The sequence below is a fragment of the Dermacentor silvarum genome, chromosome 2 (assembly GCF_013339745.2).
Source record: "Dermacentor silvarum isolate Dsil-2018 chromosome 2, BIME_Dsil_1.4, whole genome shotgun sequence".
Taxonomy (NCBI): domain Eukaryota; kingdom Metazoa; phylum Arthropoda; class Arachnida; order Ixodida; family Ixodidae; genus Dermacentor; species Dermacentor silvarum.
The window spans coordinates 32,337,628-32,361,490 of record NC_051155.1 but is presented as its reverse complement, the minus strand read 5'-3'; the positions used below and the strand labels follow the sequence as shown (position 1 = coordinate 32,361,490).

The following is a 23,863-nucleotide window of genomic DNA, read 5'->3' as shown; positions in this document are numbered from 1 at the left end:
CTCGATGCGCTGTTTACAGTCGCCGACCGTTATTCGGATGCTGAAAATTCGGACATGCTCGTTTATTCGACACCTTCGCGGCACCGCCAATCGCCCATTGAAGTAATGTATAACCACGACCGATAGTTCGGACGCTCTACAGCGCGCCATTCGATTTTTCGGACTCCGGCGGCGGTCAGATGCGACGTCGAACGCACGATACGGTCACGACAAGCTGGCCGCGATGTTTACATTTTGCTAGGTTGCCAGCAACTGAAAGGGCGCGCTTGCTATGGTTGGATTGCTGGTGTCTAAATCCACGCAGCACCTACAAGTGTCAGTTGCCGATCTCGAAGGCTATACTTTTGTTGGCTACACTATTGGTTGTCGTGTTCGGATGTAGCCAGTCCAGTATCCATTGACTGTATACCGCGGCCAAACAGCAGGCCAGGCCAAGCCAAGCCAGTGTGCTTGGAAGTCGGTGCTCGGCCTTTGCGTTGCCAGTTGTACGTGACCTAGGCCTTGTCAACAGCTACCTTTCAAGTCTCGCTCTATTGCTTAGTGCAGGGGTTTCAAGTACGTTCATCCCAGGGAACCCTGCTAAGCTCCATAAAGTGCCAAGGAACCCCCCCCCCCGAATTAACCGAATGTCGAATTATCGAGGGTATCAAGAAAACAAACAAATGCTTCACTACGTCAACACGATTTATTTACTCAATGAATCGTCAAATCTTGTTTCTATTTAGCACAAGACCAGTGCGGAAGCTGAAATTCTCTTTATCTCATGATGATAGCGCTAGCAGCGGCGAAGGCCTCGCGACATCCTTCGCGGCGCGCGTTACATCTGAGACGCTCTTTGCACCAACGGGCGCACATCCCGATTATTTTTTCACCACTCAGCTGCTCGCCAACAAATTGTCCGTCCATCACGATGTAGCCGGTGCTTTTATCTTCGAGAGCTTTGCACTGAGTCAAGCAAAACTACTGCTTGCAGCAACGCTGCGGACGAAACCGCGGCCGCTTTCGACGCGATCATGGACGGCGACCTTGCGGTTCAGAAGGCAGGCGGCTGACGCACGCACCAAGTCAAAACGAAACTACTTTTCAGTGCAAGAAGTGGGACGAAACTGCAGTCGCTGTCGACGCTGCCATGGGAGGCGACTACGCAGTTGTGAAGGCGCGCAGCCGATGCGCCATCGAGTGAAAACGAAACTACTATTTGCCGCAACCGCTGCGGACGAAACTGTGGTGTTATCGACATGATCAGAGATAGCGACTACGCACTTACGGAGGCACGCAGCTAGCGCCAACGCGGTGTTACTCGCGGCGATAAACGCAAGAAAGCTTTAAAGGCACAATTAAGCACGAAGCGCTTCGGCGTTGCTGTCAGTCACGTGCCGCGTACGATTGCCGCTGAGGACCACGGCGATGCGGACTGCGCCGCTTCGTTTCGGTTGGACGCTACGCCGTTCTTCTCTTCTGCGGCGCGCATTTGCGGTGCTCCGCGTTTTTTTTTTTTTAATTTTTCCTCCAACGTATAATTCAGTGCGCACGCTATCGGCACCTATCCGATCTACAAATAGGAGAAAGGCGCATGGTGGTAAGCTACGGCCTCCGAGATTCAAGTGCGAAAGCTTAGGCGCGCTGCCCGTTCTGGGAGGTTGGGTGGCTACAAGCTGCTTGCGTATTAATTGCGCGGTTCGCGCGTTGCTGTTACGCACTGAGATGTGCTTTTTGACACTCGGGCATGGGTAATGGAGGTTCTTTGGATCAAGCGCACCTCGTTTCGCCGTTTTAGACACTTGTCGAGAGCGGGACAGGGAAAATTTATCAGTGGCTCGCGAAACCCGAGCAGGGGCCTGCGGAACCCACTTTGAGAACCCATGGAAGCCTTAGTGTGTTGCCTGATTTGCTTGTTCAATCTCGTCCAGTCGTCGCGTGTGAGAAATGGCTCCGACGCCTCCCGTGCCATCTGCGCCAACGAGACGCGGCAATTACAAGACTCTGTCTATAGCGATAGCAGACACTGTCGGAAATAGGCTGACCTGATCGCGCGTAAGCGTGCATCTGTACAGTCGCGCATTGACAATTTTTCCGTCCACTGGGACCATAAAGGTACTTTTTTCTGGCGAATCCTTTTTTTCGGACTCTCGATTATTCGGATTTTTTCGCGGTTCCCGTCGAGTCCGAATAAACGGTCGGCGACTGTACTTGCAATGTTCAAAAAATATCTGAGGTGGTTTAGGGGCCTTTAAGGAGATGGCACGGGAGCTTGTGAATGCAGTTGTGGAACAATGAATTGTAATAAAATTTGTTTCTCACAAGCGAAGGCCTAAATACGACTCCGGGCGGCTCCAGTTTCCACAGACATAACCATTCAACAGGCCAGTGACGATGATCGGCGATGAGGGTGTGTGCCTAGCTAAGGCTCATCTCGTGTCACCCTTGCCTAGCTGAAGTTTGCGTTTGTTGGCGCAAATTGTCTCCTTTTTAGTGCATTACTTGCTTGGATGATGCACTGACAACAACGAATGTGGTGACTGGAGGGTATCGATCAACGTTATGCTAAGTGCCTTTATTGCCCAGGTGTTCCAAGATGGCAAGAGGGTGCCCTGCCTGTAGCAGCTGAATGCTGCGGTCCAACCAAGGCGTGTCTCTCCTGCATTTCGAGTTTAACGAGTAGACTATAACCCACAGAAACAACCAGCCATAAAGATGAAAAAATGTTCCTATTTTCTGGAATAAAACTGGAAAGCTGTACTTTCTAGGCAATAGAAGATTAATGGTAAGCACGCACAGTATGGCTCACTATTAAACTTAAGCTCTCTGTTTCTATCGTTCGCTTGTTGGTTGACCCTAAATCGTACACCTGTGCTGTACAATGCTATGCTTTACTATGTTAGTCTTTTCATAGCTTTCTCGGTTTTTCGTATTTGTTTTCATTTGCCGGTTTGCTTGTGAGACTACTGGGATAAGATGTCTATACTGTGTTCTTCTGAATAAAACCACCTTGAAGTACATGCCTGTTACGGCCATTCTTTCCCTATGTCTGCATGCTTCTTCAGGCCGTTTATCCCTCATCATGCAAAACATGCCACTCTCTCTCTCTCCATTTTTTAGACATTATTTTTTCCACCAACTGTGCTGCAGCGCTGTTTTTTGTTTTTCTATATGTGTGTGTTGCTGTGTGCTCCCACTCACCGTCAGTGAGCCGGAATCGGACGCCAGCAATCTTGTGACCAGTCAGGCACCCTTTCTCGCACATCGCTCGGAAACCCTGCAGCAGTCAAGCGGGTGAGCACATTCATGCTTATGTCCTGGATCGTCAAGGGTGTCCCTAGACGTGCCCCCATCACCAGAGCATTCCATACTTCCTGAAGAAGGCATTTGCACAGCCAGAACTGAATGCACGAAACCATGCCACATTTATTTGTCCTGAGCATGGAAAACAGCTTTCGGATGAACAGGGCAATGTAATTCAGCTACAGTGTGGCACAGGGCAAGAGTGTGGATAACATACTACTGCAGTAAGTAAAATTGAAGATGTCAGCTAGTGTGTACTACTGCACTAACACTTAAGTGCTTCTGCCACATTCCCACAATGTACTTACAGTCGAACCTCAATATAACAAACTTGTACTTGTAGCAAAAAACTTCGTTAAATCACGAATTTCATTATTTCGAGACTTTAGAGTTTCAGCACTAAAACCACTTCACCAATTCCCGGAGTATTCCTGGTGGATAGTATGTTGTGAGTAAGCACATATAAACAAATCAGAAGAAGGTCGGATCCTAATAGCCCAGTTAAGAGCGCCAGCACGTGCGGTGCAGATTGCGCCGAGAACAATGCATCGACGTGGCTCGCGGCATTTTACCACTCAAACTTCTCATGCAGAAGGACACTTGAAATAACTTTTGCCTCGGCCGACATGGTTTTTGCTAGGTTTACTAGCCACACAGGCTCCAAGTACATGCTTGAAATGGTCAAAAACTTCGTTAGATCGAAACCGTGTCAAGAAGTTACTTCGTTAAATCGCAAAGAAAAATAAACAGTTTTCAATGCAACCAAGATTGGGAAAGAAAGATAGATTGTTACATTGCGAATTTAGTTAAATCAAGGTTTGTTATATTGAGACTCGACTGCATCACGTTCACTGCGGCAGGCTTTTTTTTGGTCTGGTTTTAGGTGCGTCGTGACCCACCGGTGGGCCTCTTTCTTTTGCTCCAACGAGATGGCGCTGCCACCTTTGCAGCAGGGCGTTTGGCGCATTTATTTGAAAGATGCAAAGCTGTTTTTCCGCCTTTTTTGTGTGTATCTATGTTTAAATACAAAGTGCTTGCCATCAGGAAACACATGAAGTCAGTTTCTGTGATAGAAATATTTATTAGGTAGATAAAATTTAAGATTTAGTAGGAATATAAACCATGTTTTGAAGTTTATATCGTACTCGTATTGCAGCTGAAGGTAGCTTGCATCTCGGCTCACTTGTGCTTAGAATTAAAGCACGACAAACACATGAATGGCTTGCCAAGGCATTCTCCACAGAAAGTGGTCCCTTTTATCGCTCTCACCCTAGCCTCGTTTGGGCTGCTGCTGGTATTGATGGCCGCATAGCAGCCTGTGCAGCGCCGTCGAGCGTTGCGAGCCGACCCACCAATTTTTTGAGCGTGTGGACACGCTTTCTCCCACGACTTTCTTCGAACTTGTCTTGACGAGGGCCGAACAGCGAACGAGCCAGTTCTTTTCGGAATTTTATAACTGGCGTAGACTTTCCTTTAAGCATGCCACGACTGTTCCACGCATTTACGATGGCACTTCCGACAAGTAATTTAAGGGCTATCTTCCTGTACCACTTCAGTCCTTTTTTAAGGAAGCTGTAATAAGGCACCATTTGGTCGCTATAGTCCAGGCTTTTTTTTTTGCTGCACTGTAATTGAGAACGACCTGAGGTTTCATGATTGGTGCGCCATCCCTTGTTTTCTTGCCGCTGTCCACCAAAGTTGCTTCATGTTTGGCGACAGATGTGAGCATCAGAACGGGCATCTTTTCCATCCACTTCAGTAGCTTCACTCCATCTCTGGACTTAAGTCCGGTCACACTGCCTTTCGCAAACTTCGCTTCGGTGACTCCTTTTGGAAGCCATTTCCTTGTTAAGCGAACTGTGCCGCAAATGAAAGTGTCCTCTTTTAGAACGCGAAGAGCGAGCACCCGACTCCCTTATAATTCTGCATAAGTTTCAAACATACATCTTCGGCGAGTCCGACGCGAACTTGGCGATCAGACTTTCCGGTAGAAACGTCGACATTTAGTGTGTAACCGTCTTTTGGACATGCCTTGAAGAGCTTGGCCCCGTACTTATGGGCTTTTCGTGGAATATACCGTCTGAACGAAAGTCGACCACGCCGTGGCACCATTGTTTTGTCGATCACGACCTCATTTCCCGGCTCAAGCACAGCGGCGAAATTCTTGTTCAATTTCTCTATCAGAGGTCGGATCTTGCTGCGACTCTGCAAGCAATTCATTGTCCGCAAAATGCCAGAACCTGAGAAGCAGGAAAAAGCGGTCATGGCTCATATTTTGGCGAATGAGTTCAATGCCATACAGGTCGCTTTTTGCCCAAGTAGTGGCTTAGAGTAGGAAGGTGGACAAGACCAATACAAATCAGTACTCCAACAAATGCCTTCATTTCTTGCACATTGCTTTTCCGCCCAATCCTTCAACCGCGATTTTGATTTCGATGTAGTGGACTATAACACTTGTTGGGCAAACTTGTTTGTCTCATCAACCATCATTTGCCAGATATCATCCGTAATAAACATGGAGAATAACGTCCGGGCGTCATGGCTAGATGGCAAGTGATTGATCTTGGGCGGCCTAGAGTGCGGCGTCACACTAGGCGAAATGATTGTTGCCAGCGTCTATTTCTCTAAAGATGGGCTGCGAGAAATGAGAGTGTCGTCTGAATCGTCTGCTTCAGAATCTCCAGTCAGGTCTGACTCACTGTTCGACGTGCTGGCCGAGGTCTCTGACGGTTCGTAAACGCTGCCTTCGTCACTGACTTCACTGTCTGTCCATGGATGAACATCTGACACTGAAGCACTTGACTCATCAGCGGGGGATCCCAAAGTTGCCGGCACATTCTTCTCGCCAAAACTAAGTTCGTTTCTTTCCTCGGTGCTGCGTTTTCTTTTGCGCCCATAAAAGGCACAAGGCTCCATTAGACGCACTGAAAAGTTTTGGAGCAGCAGGGAAAGCGCATGCACTTAGTCTAACGGCACGTATTTCTAAAACTGCGGGAAAAGTTTGCAAGCAACACAATGGAGGAAAGTGCTGCCACTCGGCTCCTTAGAAACAATCGGGCCACCTCAAGTCCAATGCAATAGACAATATATATTAGTTGCAATTTCAAACTTCAAACGGCAGCACAAGATGGAGGGCTCTCGCACGTGGATCACCGGTTGGTCACGCCGCACACAGCACAAAAACATTTTTATTAAGTGCGTTGTGGGTCACCGGTGGGTCATAGCCTTTAACATAAGACAAGTATTCTTCTGGGCATGTGTATCTTCATGCAACAAAAATCATACCTCTGCATTCAAGTGTCATAAAGTTATCGCAGCCGCAAGCAGATAAATGCACGTAACTTCGCAGCCACATAGGTGGAGCACCGGTGACCCACAACGCAGTGAACGTGTTAACATGATTACTCTGTACAACATTCAAACACAGTTAAGCTTGCGTCAGAACAGCAATTGTACATACTATGGCTTCCAAAATCTAACATATCACACACATTGAATTCATATCTGAAACTGCTTAAATTATCATTGCAAAGTATGTCGGCTGCTTGCTATAAAAGAATCACTGCCCCTTCCACTTCGTGAAGATGGTCAATCACGGAAGCTGTGCATTCGAGGTTGCTTGGCTGGCTCGTATGGCACTACTTGCGGGGGATGGGACGTGTCGACGTCCACGGGCAACGGCATTCCTAGCCCATTCCTCACGTTTTTCTACAACGTTCCCAGACAAGAGTCCTTGACCAAAGATCCGTATTGACACGTCAATTCAGTACATTTCTGTGTTGTGCAGTTCCTTCTGTGTGTTGTGCTTTATTTTGCGCGCCGCTGAGGATTCGGTGGGGAGAGACGAAAACGACAAAGACGTGCTGCTCGATCAGAGCTGTTCTGCTGTGTGACCGGTTGTTGCGTGTGCTGTTATTACCCTGACAAATTGGTGGATGTGCTGGGTAACATCCTATGCCCTAATTTGACCTCCCGACGCTTCAAGTTCCTACCACCTATCCCACGATTCCGAAGGAACCACCGGGCTCTTCGCCACAGCCGGCGCTTGCAAGGACTACCTCCTGAATATGGCCCACTGAGCCCTGTAAGAATGTCAACCACAGGGGCAAGTACGAGTCAGACGCAAGAAAGCGACACAGTCCAATCCACTTCTACCCCGAGTGTCGTCTATGCAGCCCGCGTTATGAAATCATTTCATGGTGACGTGTTCGAGGACGTCGAGGATTGGCTTGAACACTTCGACCGAGTCGCTGCAGTCAATGAATGGGATGACTCTAAGAAACTGCGCTACGTATACTTTGCCCTTGAAGACTACGCTCACACGTTCGAGAATCATGAGGGCTCGATCACTAGCTGGCAAGAATTCCGACGACAGCTTCGCAAGACATACAGCAGCCCCGAAAGGAAAGAAAAGGCTGAACAGGCTCTGCAGAGTCGGTTTCAGAAGCCAAATGAAAGCGTGGCCATGTTTGTCGAGGACATGTCGCGCTTGTTTCGACGTGCTGATCCAGGTATGGCCGTGACAAAGAAAGTTCGTCTCTTAATGCGAGGGGTGAAAGAACAACTCTTCGCTGGACTCATGCGCAACCCTCCAGCTACCGTCCCTGAGTTCATAATTGAAGCGACAACAATGGAGCGTGCGCTGTAGCAACGATCCAACAGTACGATCGCCAAAGCACTGTCACCACCATGTCATGTTTCACCTGCGGACATGATTTAGCAGCACTCCAAGAACTTGTGCGAAGCGTTGTGCGCGAAGAGTTTGAGGAAGTTCACAAAACTGCTTGTCAGCCAACTGTTACTGCGCTTGGTGACATCATTCGTGACGAAATCAGGACCGTGACCCAACCACTGGCACCAATGCGAGCGGAAGCCCCGGTCCTGACATATGCTGAAGCCTTACGAAGCCCTCAACCATCTAGAGGATGACGTTTGCCTTCCCCTGTTTCAGCTCTACCACGTGATTTTCCCGCTACAAATGTAAACACGTATGAGTACGTAGGCCCGCGAGATATCACATGAAAATCAAACGTGTGGCGCACCTCGGATAATCGGCCACTTTGCTACCACTGTGGCGTCAGTGCTCTTATCTGAGGCTGGGCCTTCAGCGATTTCACCCTAATGCGCGTCGACCAAGTAATGGTGAGCACCCACGCGAGATTGAGCAGTTCCTGGCCTCTCAACAGCCATGTTCTCCCGCACTAAGACACCAATCACTTTCACCATCTCCTCAGCACATCATCTCACCTAGCCGTTACTCCACGTTTTCTGATGTTCGCAACAGGTCCCCAAGTCCACGCCCACGTCAGGAAAACTGAAAACAGTGACCTCCGGGGGTGGGGCCGCTGCTGATCGTCCTGACAAACACCCTCCGACACGACAAGTTCATGATGACGATTTACCTGCCACACCATGTTCTGATAACGACGCAGGACTTTCCGCCGGTATTACCGTAACTGTCGACAATTACCAGGTCACCGCCCTCGTTGATACCGGCGCCGAGTACTCCGTTATGAGTGGTGAATTGGTGGCTACTCTCCGAAAGGTGACCACACCATGGAATGGTTCCCAACTCTGTACTGCGGGTGGTCATCTCGTGACGCCAGGTTGGGAGGCGCACTGTCCGAGTGCATATCTGCGGCTCTGCCTTTATCGGATCTTTAGTCGTACCGCGGGAATGCTCCAGGCAGCTCATCTTAGGAATGGACTTGCTTGGACCATTTCCTAAATTTTCGGCTGGCAAGCGATGAATAATAGTTGCGACAGATTATCTCACTCGTTACTGTGAAACAAGACCACTTCAACGAGCTACTGCTAACGACGTCGCCAATTTCTTCATTCATGCTATCATCCTCCACCATGGTGCACCATCAGTGGTTATTACCGACAGAGGGACCGCTTTCACAGCCCAACTCCTGGAAGAAGTGATGACCCTTAGTGGCACTGTTCATCGTCGGGCAACAGCTTATTATCCACAGACGAACGGCCCAACCCAACGGCTCAACAAGACCATTGCTGACATGCTTTCCATGTATGTCGACATGGATCAGAAGAACTGGGACAGCGTCCTTCCTTTCGTAACCTTCGCCTATAATACTGCCATTCAAGAAACCTCCTTTCCACTTGCTTCACGTCTGCGAGGTTACCACAATGTTAGACGTAATGGTTCTGCCTGATGCCTTCGCATCTACCACAGTGAATGCTGCCCAATATGCTCAGTGTGCTGAGGAAGCTCGTCAGCTAGCTTGCCTGCGCCTTCGCTTTCAGCAACACTATGATGCTCACAGGTACAATCTCCGCCACAGAGAAATTACCTACCACCTCGGAGACAAAGTATGGATCTGGCGGACTGGAGGTCAGAGAAACTTCTCCGGCATTATTTCGGGCCTTACCGGGTTCTTCAACACCTCAATGACGTCAACTACACAGTTGTTCCAGAGAGCACCATGCGAAGCTCCCGCTGTACACCACAACCAGACATCGTCTACGTGGCTAGGATGAAGCCATATTACGCACGCTGACCACCTACCTTACCTACTTCGAAAGCATTGAGCCGATACTTTTCAAGGGGGGGAATAATGACACGTCAATTCAGTACATTTTCGTGTGTTGTGCAGTTCCAGTTTGCTTGCGCTTTATTTTGCGCACCGCGGAGGATTCGGTGGGGCGAGACGAAGACGACGAAGAAGACGTGTTGCTCTATCGGAGCTGTTCTGCTGTGCGACCAGTTGTTGCGTGTGCTGTTATTACCATGACAGTATATACAACCAACGCTAACTCCTTTCACACCCACTCCTTCGATGACCTACTTTTTCCCCATACTGCCATTGCTTAGCGCGCCTCATGCTCTCCCCCTCCAATGCGCATATTTATGGTGCGACTTACGTCAACCCCCCTCCCCGTTCTCCTTTTCATTTGCACCCTCTCACAGCCTCCTCACAGGGGGAAAGGGATCACTTGAATCCCTTTCGCCCTGTTAAGCTCTTCTTTTCTTCTCTCCCGTTAGGTCACGTGGCCACTTTTTAGCGAAAACCCAACAACGATGGGACAGGGTCCGCATAAACAGCTTCGCTGTAAAAAGTGTTCGTAACCTCTTCAGTAAATGATGGCTGTTGGGTTATTGTCATTACTCTGGAATTACACACGAACAGGGCAGGAATCCGACAAAGACTAAGGGAAACTCAAAGAAGATACACACAGTGCTGCGTGCTTAGTCTGTGCCCCTTTTTGTCTTCGTCAGATTTCTGAGCTGTTCCCTCGCAAAGATGCACAAGCAACAAGCCCAACTCGAAATGCTGTTTTGACATTGTTTACGCTGTTGTACTTTTGTTGTCTATTGATTTTTCTGTTCAGTTACGAACTGTAGTCACTGCCGTATCTCTTTGTTCTAAAGTGTGTATTCTTTTAATGTGATTAGCATCCTTTGCTGATTTAAGGAGTTTTGAGCCAGCCCGCTCACCCACCTGCTTTGTCATCCCGCTCTTGTCATACCACTGTAGTCTTGCTGTCGTCGTGACGCTGTTTTACGATCGCCATCATTACAGAAACGTGATCTTACTGTCGTCAACCGCCTTCATCCCTCCACTGACGACATTAGTTCGCTATCATTCTATCGTAATTATTCTGTTGTGATTGAATCGTGATTATGCCATCGTTGTCATTCTGTCGTCAGAGAGTCGCTATCATGCATTCGTTGTCATACTGTCATGGTCGTGTTGCCATGGAAGTGCCATCGTCGTCATTCCAGCTTTGCCATCTGATTGTCTTCATACCATCGTCGTCATCCATTGTGCTTATGCCGTCATTGTCACGCTGTCGACGTTATACTATCATCATCTCAATGCCGTCATGCCACCGTCGTCACAACGCCTTTGCCGTTCCATTGATGTCATGTTCGTCATTCCATCGTTGTCATTGCATACTTGTAAGGCCATCATCATGCCGTCAAGCTCATGCACGACCTTGGCCCATGGCAAGTGAGTACCTTACCGAAGTGAACCAACACTGGAGACAGTGTATGTCGCATATAGTAGCGTAAGCAGCGGAACTCTCCGGATAAGTGCTACAGATTTTATATAAACGTGACTTCAGCAATACGGTGTGCCGCTACATTGCTTGAATGCTAATCGCATTACCGCTGACAGTCATTGTGAGATGGGTTCTGCCGTAATTTTTTATGGAAGATGGGGATATGTCAGGTGTTTTGTAACGCTTTTTGACTGCTGTACATCTGTTTACTAAGATAATGTACATGTAATCTGAAATCAATAATGATGATAATAACAATAATAATAAATAATAATAACAATAATAATAAAGAAAGATGTAAGTTACGTCAAAGGATAGAAGAGGCACTTTCAAGTGATTTGTGATGGTGTCTTGGTGGCAGGAGATATGTTACGCTGCCACATTAATGCAATTAAAAAAGAAAAGAAGTTCACGCACCTTTTCAATAGCAGGAATGAACTGCTTAGGAACATTGGTGCCAATGGTGTCATCCTGGAACAGCACCTCTGTATTGCGCTCTGGGGGAAGTGGCTGCAACAAAGAACACCACAGTTACTATCAAAGGCACAGAAATTAAAATGGACCCAAATGATTGGGGTCATACCTGGACCCACGCCATATCCCAAGCAGTTATGCGATGTGTGAGGGCCTCACTAAATCAAAGCTCCGACACAAAACGACTTGCAAGAAATGTGAAGAAGCAAAAAGGTTGAGAAGATCAAATTTATTTCATATACTCACTCAGCCCTCAAGTGCCACTTAACTCAACAACTCTCCCCCCCCCAACCCCCCCAAGTTCTCCAGAGCCCCACAGGGCTTGCGCAGAATATTCCATACAAAATTCAAGGTCAATTTGAGGGTTTCAAGAGTGATGACGTAGCACCCAGCAAACCACAAATATCCGGATTGGATGTACCACAAATATTGGACGTACCACAAAAGACCAAATATCCAAGACATTTCACGACGTCTAGTTTACATCTATGGTATGTTCGACTAGTACGTGGCAGTCAAGGGTAATCCAAAAGACATCGAAGTATTTGTGACTTGGACATCTCTTGCACATTCAAAGCTTTCGCACATTGATCGTACATTGTGCGTTGTGAGTATATGCACACACTATGCCGCAGAAATACAAGCAAGTTGTCTCTAATCCCTAACAATGGGAAGCTAGGAGAGCAGAAGTCGCGCTGTTGCCTGTTACAGCCCTGTAGCGGGGCATTTACTTTGTTTTTTGACATCAAAATCACTGTGCATGTTCGAGATCCTACGAGAGGGAAAATGTATACCTGAATTGCGAAATATTCATCTGTTCATCTGAAAAGATTCAACTGTATACGGTAGTAAAGCCCAGAATTTCAGTTATGACCGCATTTATTTTGCAATTTAGCACGACCTTTGCACGCACCGCTGGAGGTCTAGTAACGTTGCTGCTGGACACCACGCGCAAAAGTCAATACTTTCGGCATTTTTTCTCTATGCTTTCGGTCTCGGTTACGTCATTTTTTTCTCATACAAGGATGCTTCTTTTTATTGCGATAGAAATTATATGGACACTCCAAAGCAGATTTCTGCCGTCGGCGTCGCCGTTGCCGTCACCGTCGCCGTCGCCGTGAGGTTCCGTATGACGTCAATGGAGATGAAATCGTCGCCGCGCGCCGCCGAACGCTGTATGTGCGAGTGAAAGGGCGCGAGGGACGCGCGCTTTCACGGGGAATGAACGCACGGCGGAGAACAAACGCGCGTTCTGTGCCGTGCTCCCTTAAGGGCTGCAGAAGTAGGCGTCTCTTTCCTCCTTTACAATCACCATATATGAAGAGCAAACGCGCCTTCTTCTGACGCACGAAAGGCCGTGGGGGGGGGGGGGGGGAGGCGACGTTTAGCTGCGGTACCAAGTGCCTATTTATATCAGAGGCTCCGGCAACAGTCACCAACGCCGCACGCATTTTGTGCGAACGCGGGCAAAACGCCGACCGCGTCGACAACAGTTCTGCGTGTTGCCAGGTGCTGCTGCATGTCCAAGTTTATACAGCTGATAAAGCTACTATCATTACTCCGTATAGCTCTCTACAAATTTGCTATCGCAATTGATGCTTCGCCTTTCAGGTGAAACTGCGACTTTTTTCAGTTATATCTATTAGTACACTGTTGAAAATACGTAACCTTTAACTTGCTGATGTATTACGACAGTTTATAAAGAAAAAAAGAAGCTTGAACTCGCACTAGCTTTGACTTCGCATCGCCACTGATATCAATTCGGCAACACGCGCCTCGATGCAAGTGCGCAGCAATTTCCCGCGCGCGAGCAGCGTGTGCTTTATTAGTGTCTTTTCGACTTTTGTGCAGTTGACCATGGCCCAAGTACGTATATATTAGGCAGAATTGTACAGTTGCGTACTGAAATTTAGAGGTGTGCTTCTGACTGCTATTTGCGGTACGTTTGTTCGCCTTGTGGAGCGCCTATAGAAATGTTCTGAGGGCAACGTTTTGATGGTTCCTTTTCGCACATGTTTGTATCGCTTGGTTTCCGGCGCTCCTCTTCAAGTGTCAGAGATATTTCTCATTTGCAATGCCTATCTTTAAGTCTCTGGCAGCATTATGTTATTGGCACTTTCGTGGTGTTAGAAGCTGCCTGAGCAAGGGACGTATTCTGAAACATACACACAGCGTACTGCCGGCACGCGTCGATGATGTTACCGTGTTTGGACTTTATACGAAACCTCACAACGACGTCCACGACCACGGCAGAAGTGCAAAATGAGTGTCCGTATAATTGCTATCACCATATAAGATATCCGCTCATTTCACCATACATTATCTCACTCATGCCTGAACGTTGGATTATTAAGACCTTAGTGAGTGGTTTCTATCTTGGTATGCACAAACTGCTAGCGCGATAAGTCATCACTGCAAGTGAGCTTGTACAGACAACATGCCTCCATTTTTCCGCAAGCAAGGTGAACCGATATCACCTCTGCTTATCGTTCAAGCACTCGCCACGTTTACACTCACTTCCATTCACAAGCACTCACTCATGTCAACACTCACCTGTACTCACACTCACGTTCACACTCACCTCTAGATGCACAGAAGCACTCACCACATTCACACTCACCTGCACTCACACTCACTGGCACTCACTCACACTCACCTTGTGGGGATTGAGGGTTGCGCCGACATGATTGCGCGGGCTTCACTGCTCTGCCATCCCTCGCCATCGTTCCCCGCTGGCCTCCTTCCCCGCCCGCGCCGCCTAACCGGTTCTCGCGGTGGCGCTGCGCACGCGGCGGTTGGCGGTGAGGGCGGGGCACTGACGTCACTACGCGGCCGGTTGTCGGCTGCTAGCGGCGAAGCGTGGACTTCTATCCGGGACCAGCGCACGGTACGTTCATGCTTTCCTCTCGTCCGCCGACACCTTTGTGACTAGGACTGGAGCTCGCGCACGGTGCCTTTGCCCGTGCGGGGAGCGCGTACTTTGTGCTGATCCTTTCCCGACGCCAAGCCGACGAGCGGTGCCATTAGTGCTCGCGCGAGGTCGTACCTCGCCGAGCCGCACTTGCCGAAAGCCTAAGCCAAAGGATATTGCCCGTGCTCTCGCGAGTTGACCCATTGGTTATCTCCAGAGCAAGTAGCACAGCCGCCGGGACTTTTCCTAGCGGCGTGTCCCAGCTTGAGCCTGTGCTCTCGCCGCGACGTGCTATAGGTGCCTGTTATTGTATTTTCGCCCTGGTGCGGGACCCCTTTGGCTCCCCTCCGTGCGGGCGTTTGTGCAGTGCTGGTGCCGACGGTTTCAGTAAACGGTTTCCGTCAACTCAGGGCTTTACTGTGTTTTTTGCGTGCGTCGCTCGGTAGCCCCTTGCGGCCTCTGAGCTCGCGCGCGAGCGGTGCTGGAGGCGACGGCTGACGCGGCCCTGTGGCTTGCTAAGCTCGAACCCGCGGTGGTTGGTCTCCTGTGAGACACCAAGAACCCACAACCTCCACTCACACTCACCGGCACTCACTCGCACTCACCTCCACTCACCCTCACTGGCACTCACACTCACTGCACTGGCACTCGCACTCACAGGCACTCACTCACACTCACCTGCACTCACACTCACTGGCACTCCCTCGCACTGACCTCCACTCACAGTCACTGGCACTCCCTCGCACTCACCTCCACTCATCCTCACTGGCACTCACTCGCACTCGCACTCACAGGCACTCACTCACACTCACCTGCACTCACACTCACTGGCACTCCCTCGCACTCGCACTGACCTCCACTCACCCTCACTGGCACTCACTCGCACTCACACTCACTCGCACTCACAGGCACTCACTCACACTCACCTGCACTCACACTCACTGGCACTCCCTCGCACTCGCACTGACCTCCACTCACAGTCACTGGCACTCCCTCGCACTCGCACTCAGTCATGTTCACACTCACTGGCACTCACACTCACCTACACTCACACACACTGGCACTCCCTCACACTGTCATTGCAACCTGTTATCAGCAATCAGCAATGACATAAACGAAGCATTGACAAGCCATGATCCTTTATGTGGCAGCAGCATGTCATGCTATGTTCAGTATCAGTTTATTATTCGTGAACATACAGTGAATGGGTTACAGATAATATACAGACGATGGGTCCCAAAGTCAGAGACCGCAACAGGACCCTCGGTTAATAATTAAAATGTAGAGAAATGTGAGAAAAGCAGCAGTTCATGCTGGTATGCTCAGGTTGCAGCCATGATAGCAATATCAGCAGCCATGATAGCAATGCTGAAGCGGCTCTTGTGTGGCTTCCAAAACCTGCGTGGAGTACTACTTGCTCGCTAATCGCGGAGGTCGTATCGTTGTCGTGATGGGACTGGAGCAGGGTGTTCCCTGCCATGTATTCCCACTTTCGTGCTTTGGAAGCCATATTTAGATATACTTTTCCACTTCGTGCGTGCCTAATTTTTACTGCAACCTGGTTTGAAGAGTTTGTTGTAACAGTACGATGATTTAAAAATGTTTGTTGTTATCTGGATGCAGTTTCAATCAGTAGGACTGGAAAATGTAAACGCAAAGAAATGTGGCCGTTATACCGATTTCTTATATCTGGGATTGTTTAAGCTGATTCAAATGTATACCTAAAGTAATTTGTGAGCGTTTAAACTGAAATTACACATGCAAAAGATTTAGTAGCTCAGACATAATGCTTCATAGATGGATCACCCACTAAGACTCGAGACACTGAGGTACAGTTAAACCTGCTTATAATGAACCTCCATATAACGAATTCCTGGATACAACGAAGTTTTCCTATTCCCCGCCATTACTCCATGTATTTGAGACCTCTACATAACGAAATGGCAGCAGGAGACCTGCTCGTAATAACTAATTTTCCCCGCCGACAACCTACAGAGATTTCAGCCCAAATTTTGTCATTTTTGCGTGAGCAGCAACCGGAAGCACCTTCTCCGCCGCAACGGAATGCGAAGCGGTGGTGTCACGCTTGGCGTGCTCGAATTCACGGCGATGCGAGGCGAGAGCACGTGTGCGTGCATGAGGCGGGCCTGCATCTCTCAACCTGGCGATCTTGCCGCCGCGGGCATGACCTTTCCCCCTCCCTTCATTCAAACCTGATCTCGCCACTTGCTGCAGCTAGCCTAGCCCGCCAAGCCGGCACTCTCCTTTTCCAGTTGATGTTGCCGAAGGAAAAGTTTTTTTTTTTTCAATGCACTGGCAGCACCACTCTTTGGTTACTGCGCGTCTCTGCGCTTCACTTCACTAACCTGACACTAGGGGACACTATACGATGCTACGACGCCATCGTGTCGCTTGTTCGTTTCCGACGCCTCGCACTTGTGCGAAACGACACGCGTCAACGCATCCAGTATCTGGTGTGACATTCCAAAGATGAGTGCTTTGACGAAGAAACGCAAGATATTGACTCTTGAGTCTTTTGGTCACGAAAAACGGGTGCGCGTTACAATTGAGGGCACGTTAGAATCGAGTAAATATGGTAAGCATTTCTTTTTCGAATTTGCATGCCGAACCTGCATATAACGAAATCCTCTTTATAACGAAGTTTTTCGGGACTTTGTCAATTGCATTATATCCAGGTTTAACTGTAGTTCCGTAATTGTTGGTTAGAAACTTTCTAATTTGTTTAGAATCCTCGTGTTCCCGTTACCTCAAGGTATCCGATGACCCGTCCATACTGTCCGGAACCTCCGTGCTGCTTCTTGTGCAGGTAGTCAAACTCGCAGGGGGCAGTCAGGCACTCCCGGAAGGCAACCTTGGGCTTTCCGAGTATCACGGGGCAGTTGTACTCACGACCCATGCGCTGCACATCAGACCATGTAGTGCAAAAACCTTCAATTCAATGACACTTCATAAGTGCAGGCTTATCATAAGCACAGTGATAGCACCCAAACCATTGCAAAATAAAACTTACTTCATGTGCCCCCTTTCTTTTTTTGGCCAAATGTGGTATGTCAGGACAATTTAAGCACTGAGGCTCACTGTCAGGCCTTGAGGATTAGTTGATGTCACGGACACAGCTGTGGAGGAACACGCGTGGTGCTGTATGCCTCTAGGAGTCTGGTGTCATGTTCTTCCTATGATGGGCTGCCCTCGAAACACCAGCACTGACCCACCCCTTAACCTTCTTTAAAAACCTTAACCCTACACAGGCAAAAAATTAAATGGAACATAAAGATAAATTTTTGCCAGTTACAGAATGGATAGCAAGAGAAGGGAAGCGCCATCAAGGACGGCAGAAAACTAGGTCGGGTGATGAAGTTAGGAAATTTGCAGGTGCAATTTGGAATCAGCTAGCGCAAGATGGGGATAATTGAAGATCACAGGGAGAGGCCTTTGTCCTGCAGTGGACATAAATATAGGCTGATGATGATGATGGCACCCTATTCCCCAATCGGCACAACATCACAGGTGTCATGGGGTATGAAAATATAAGACAATAGTGGGAGAGGCATGGAGTGCAACAAAGGCTGCACCTCACAGCAAAAGAGCGCTTGTGATCTTCGTCACACTACAGCCTACAATCATAGCACACTGTCTGGTGCATTACGTACTCCTGCTGGAAACTACGTAAACATAAGTGCAGACATCACGAACATAAGGTTTGGTGCAGTCAAATCCTGTGCTGCCCAACACACTTACCTGAGCATAGATGTCCAGGTGCAGTTCTCCCATGCCCGAGGCAATCATCTGCACCATGACACACAGGGCATGTCAGACACCAGCAATAAGGCACTCACATAATCATGCAAATACAGCTTAGACCGCTCATAACGTAACCGTTTATAGTGGAAAACTGGCTACAACGCGGCCTTTTCTGACTCCCGTTTACCCTCCCATAGAACTCTATGTACACGCATACCGCTTGCAGTGCATCCACACGAGACGAAATATCGGTTATAATGGGACTTCCACGGGAAAATCCTGCTGCCAAGCATGGTAGCGAGCACGCTTCTCAACGAGGTGCGCCCGCTGACGGGAGAGGAGAGCAATGAGCAATGTGGGCGATGCGGAGGAGGAGCATGAGACGCAGAGCGAACAAACGAACGAAGAAAGAAAATTAAGGGAAAAAAAATAATAAAAAAAACACTGGCAGCACGATGCAGGCGCGCGGTGGTTGCCTAGGTGACGGATAAGCCTTTTTCTCAGCTACTTATCAGCGGTGCGCTTTGCACTGAATGCAGCTTCAGTTTCTGTGCAGCCATTGCGATGCGCATCGTGAAGTGCACATATCGCGCGTGCGACACTGTCAGTATAAGCAGTGTTCCACAAAAATAGTTTGGAGCTATTAGGCTTTATGTGTACTTGTGAGCTTCTGCCGTTCGTACCAGGGTGCCCACATACAAACTTGGTAGACATTCGTAGTAGTTGCCGCAGCTGATCACCCGAGAAACCAAACTCCGCTTCATATGCATTGTTGTCAGTTTAGCCCACGTACGTGATCGCATGTGTAGTCTTTATGTAATCGTCTATGGGTATGAACACATCAAGGGCGAGCTTCTTGTGACAGCATGCTGCCCGACACCCTCTCTAGCTAGGCCTAACCAGTGCCTCCCGTTAGCGACCAAAGTTGTGGTTAGGTGCCGAGTCAACGAAATGTGTTGCAATGGCTGTATGGCACATGGAAAGCAGAGAAACCCCCTTGATAACTAAAGTGAGGGCACGGGCAACACTCGAATGGCAGCAACTTGGTCTGCAGTCATCATGTTTTCGACACCGTGAATGCGCCAATCAGTCCAAGAAATTGGATGAGATACTGTACTGCACCTAAATTTTCGGTTGCCGTCTTTTTTTTTCCCCCATTATTATTACTTGGTCTGCTTCATGCGAAGACCGCTGTTAATTAAGCTTTCAACGTTCATAAATTTAAACGGATGCAAAATCCCTGGTTGCACACTTCGATTCTTGGATATGCACGGCTGCTTGGTCTACATGTTTTGCATATGTGCAGGCCTTGAAAATCGTTCTTTTTTTTTGTTTTGTTATAGCGTGATACCGCTTATAGTGCGGATATTTGCGACTCCGGCGACTTACGTTATAAGCAGTCTACACTGCATATTAGGAAAACATGATTCACCAGAAATTGTTTTCTTTTTAGTCCATATTGCAGATATGTGAGATTTATAGCACACTATTATGTTCAGAAACAAATTTTTGGCAGCTGTTTTACAGGAGGAAGTACCAAGAAAAAAAAACTAACATAAGGGGACTTCCTGAGAGTATGTGTAGAAAACACAGACACCCACACTCTACTCCCCCCTTCCCGCAAAAAAAAACAAAAAACGTTTGGGTGCATAAGTCTAGCATGTACATGTTCATGAGCAAAAGTTTGAAGACAAATACCAATGCTTCTCCGAATAAATTTTTTTTTCTTCGCAGCATGGCCATGCCAGCTGAAATCAAGTGGTACTGCCCATGTGCGTGCATTTGATCAACACACTGTATTGAAGCAATTCCATGTTGCAGAGATCTGGTCAAAAAATTTTAATTTACTGCCTTGTCGTGTGGTTTCACAGCAGCATGCTGCACTGCCATGAAGTCACACCTCAAGGCGAAATTTGCATAGCACTATACGCATCCCAACAATAACATTGAGTCCTTTGAATTTCTGATGCGAGTAATACAATCAAAAATATGGTAATTAATCGCGAGGGGCTAAGTGGGTAAACTCTCAGCCAGCCCAGAGAAGAGGCCCCATATGCCTCACAGTGTTGCCAGCCTGTTAAGTTTAAGGTTCTCGTGTTGGTGAAGTGGCATACCTCTTTGTTGTCTGTGTCATACTTGACGTGGAAGGTGGGGTCCTCCCGACAGAATCGGTTCACTGCTTTGGAGAAACTGTCATTGTCCTTGTTATCCTTTGGACGTATGGACATGGAGATCACGGGCTCTGGCACATGGATTGACTCCTGCAAAGCACACCACACCACTTTCAGCTGTTAGAATGATGCACCAGTTCATTTATGGCAGGCCAGCTTAGATTCAAACATTCTGTGTAGGAGAGCAATGGTTTCTGTATTGACAGTTGTGGAGATGGGTTTCCACGAGGCTTACCATACAAGTGATAGTTGGAAAACGGCACGGAGACACTACTCCACTCTGCAGCGGACAAAAGATGCTACGACAGGGCTCGCTGACAATTTGGCATGGCACATAGAAGGCTTTAGAGTCAGACTGCCAACAAACACTGGTTTATTAACCCAAGATAGACCGCAGTGCGACAATCATGCCTTGCAGGCAAAGGCTCACCAAAAGACCAATTGAGCATGCGCGCCTGCTGCACTAGGCTAACTGGGTAGCAGGCCACCAAGCTCGAAGACAAGTTGCAAGAACAAAAGTCCCATGTAACCAATTCGCTGCAGGCCTGTGAGCACCTGCCACGGCGAGGAAGCACTAAGCAGAACAGCGCCTGGGGGCAGTTACTGGGTGGCCAATCAGGGCACATCCTAGTAATGTGTGCTCGCGTGTATGACTCAACGCCGGGACGGAGAAGCATGGTTTGTGTAAGAAAGTAGCTCCGGCGTGCTAGCCATGTTGCGACTGGGGTGGCAGTTCCTGGATATCGAGCTTGGCAAATGGCCGTCACTAGGCGCAATCTAGGGGATGAGGCACGGGAAGGCACCTCGATCCCCACACAGTCCAAGATGCCACATAGAAAGGTAATAACCAGTGGCCACTTCGAACTGCCCTTCATACCACATCAGGTTGAGTAATACCAGTGTGCCATAAGCTAGATTAGCAGCGGTGGCACTGACGAATTGAAATGTGGAGCAATTTTTGGAGCAGCAAAATGCTCATTTTGGAGTGGTTTGAAGTACCAAGTACAGATTTCGAACCACTTTGTAGCAAATAAATGCCTACTGCTGGACATGTATAAGGCGCTTTCAAACGCTTAAAAGTGGGAGCGTCATTCCATAAAGTATTTGCTTGCTGTAAAGCTATGCCCTAAATCTGGCAACCCCTAAATCTGAGTATCCCTTTATTTTAAATAAGGACGACAAACCTGCTCACACAGCCTGCTCTAATTTGTTTATTTCAAATTGAGTTGAGCTGCTGAGATGTTTGCCTTTTAGATTTTCTTAATCTTTTATTGAGAGCTGCCAATTTAGCCATGTTTTCAGCAAGGCTAGAGTTAGCATGAACCAGCAACCCCTGGTCAAACTCAATGACATCAATGTTCTTCTGAGACAGGTTAGCCTTGATGAGCCCCCTGGTTACACCCAAGCATTACTTTAGATTACACCAGGCACTTTTCAATGGTTCTTTCTTCCTCGTTAAAGTTTTGGGCCACTCAGCAACTTTTCAGCAACTGGCTGGTTTACAACTGGTGCCAACCAAATGTCTGGGAACCAATAATTTGTACATGCTCGAGTATTCGGACTTCACTGCGGCACCACAAATGCCCCCATAGGTTTAACGTGTAAAGGTGACCAAAACTTCTGACACCTTAAAGAACGCCATTCGATAAATTTGGAGTCCACCTGCACAGCTGGATATGAAAGCCGATGGAGTTTAGCAGAGTGGCGATATTTTGACTTTCATACGTCACTAGCATACCCACCAACCTTAGACCGCCTAATATACTATGCGAGATGCCAAAACATACTACAACTGCATACAGAAATATTAAATACTGTTTTACTGTTCAGGAACTTTGGTTAGGTTAAATGCACAATGAACACGTCACAACAGCGGCGCAACTAACTTATTACACACTGGGCATTGAGGGCTGGGCTAGCTCACAGCCGTGCAGTTTTGGCCTTTTTTTGTCGAACACCTGTTCATGGCAGTTCCCTGAGTGAGGCTGAGCATACCTCGTGACTAGCAACTGCTCCACAGTCTTTTATGACATAAGAAGTACGGAACTGGGTGTGTACCTTTTTAAACGCTTCCACAGTCGTATACAGTCCAACCCACTTATAACTATACCGGTTTTACCAATATATCGGTTATAACAATGAAAAGCTGCTGCACCATCAACTTTTGTGTGTTTTCTATGGTCAAATAACCCGCTTACTACCATGACCCCAGGCTACTATAACAGTTATAGCAATGAAGTCTGGCTACTTGGTGTCCATGCCTAAAGGTAATGAAATGCAAAATCTTTGAAAAGAAAAAAGAAAGCAGAAAAATTCAGAGCGCTTCTCTTGTCGAGGAAATGAGGGTAAGCGAAGCTTGTGGCAAGATGATGTTGTCGCAGGCGTTCCGTTTCGTTTGCCCTAAATTCAAGGTAGGCGGCTCTCCGTTGACATTTGGCCTCAACATCGTGCTCCCGCAACTCGGGATTTCACCTGGGCTTCGGAAGCCCTCACGTTAGAATCGGCACGTCAACGACGAGCCCTTTCCCAAGCGAGTTTGCGGCAGCATTGCTCAAACGCAGCCTGGCCCTCGGCGGAACGCACCATGTGAGGCCTTCCCATGCGGTCGCCGAAACTATCTGAGGCGAGGGAAGCCTGGTGGAGTGTGCGCCAAGCCCCTTTCCTTCCCTTTCCCTCCCCACGACACACCAAACGACCCTGATTGGTTGTGCGTGTCACGTGATCCGGTGCCGGTGCAGCTTTCCCGCACCTATTCCTTCCTTTCTTTCTTCCATTCCTTCTGTCTTTCTTTATTTCTTGTCCCTGGTTCATACCCGCATACCCAATGCGGGTATGAGCCATAGTAGTTTTAGCGTTACATCGCCAGCACAGGCTAGCGTATACAAGTTCGCTTGAAAAGAGAAACCTGAGCCTCTGCATGTTGTTTTCCAGCCTTCGCATCGCCAACCTTTCACGCCTCTCTCCTGTTACCCTTCCACCCCTCCAAAACACGAATGGACTGCGCCAACTGCACTAATAACACTGGGCACTGCTCCCAGATTGCTCGCTGACCCCTCATTCTGTGCAGTTCTGCCGATGGATTAAGTCACTCGTGCTCATCTATGTTGGTTGAGACAAAGTCATTCCTGGTCACATGGTTTCTCAGCCTCGTTTGACCCTCCACCGAAATGAAAAATGGCTGATCCGCCCGCTGATCATCGGAAACGCATGATGTTGCTGGTGAAAAGAAAGTGCA

The 23,863-nt window shown here is 48.3% G+C and overlaps 1 protein-coding gene across 7 annotated transcripts in view; it reads right to left on the bottom strand.

The window, feature by feature from the left end:
• LOC119441408 (elongation factor G, mitochondrial) overlaps window positions 1-23,863 on the bottom strand; it is a 139,031-nt gene that overhangs the window by 53,633 nt on the left and 61,535 nt on the right. The window contains exons 12-16 of one of the 7 annotated variants that reach the window (XM_037706033.2): window positions 20,572-20,718; window positions 18,455-18,502; window positions 17,463-17,615; window positions 11,728-11,820; window positions 3,181-3,256 (exon numbers count right to left, since the gene is read on the bottom strand). The exons of 2 other annotated variants lie outside the window; for them this stretch is intronic. In XM_037706033.2, the coding sequence (XP_037561961.1) occupies window positions 3,181-3,256; window positions 11,728-11,820; window positions 17,463-17,615; window positions 18,455-18,502; window positions 20,572-20,718 (517 nt within the window). The remainder of the gene's footprint in view (window positions 1-3,180; window positions 3,257-11,727; window positions 11,821-17,462; window positions 17,616-18,454; window positions 18,503-20,571; window positions 20,719-23,863) is intronic. 4 more of the 7 variants (XM_049661247.1, XM_049661244.1, XM_049661246.1 and 1 more) reach the window with 4 other exon arrangements.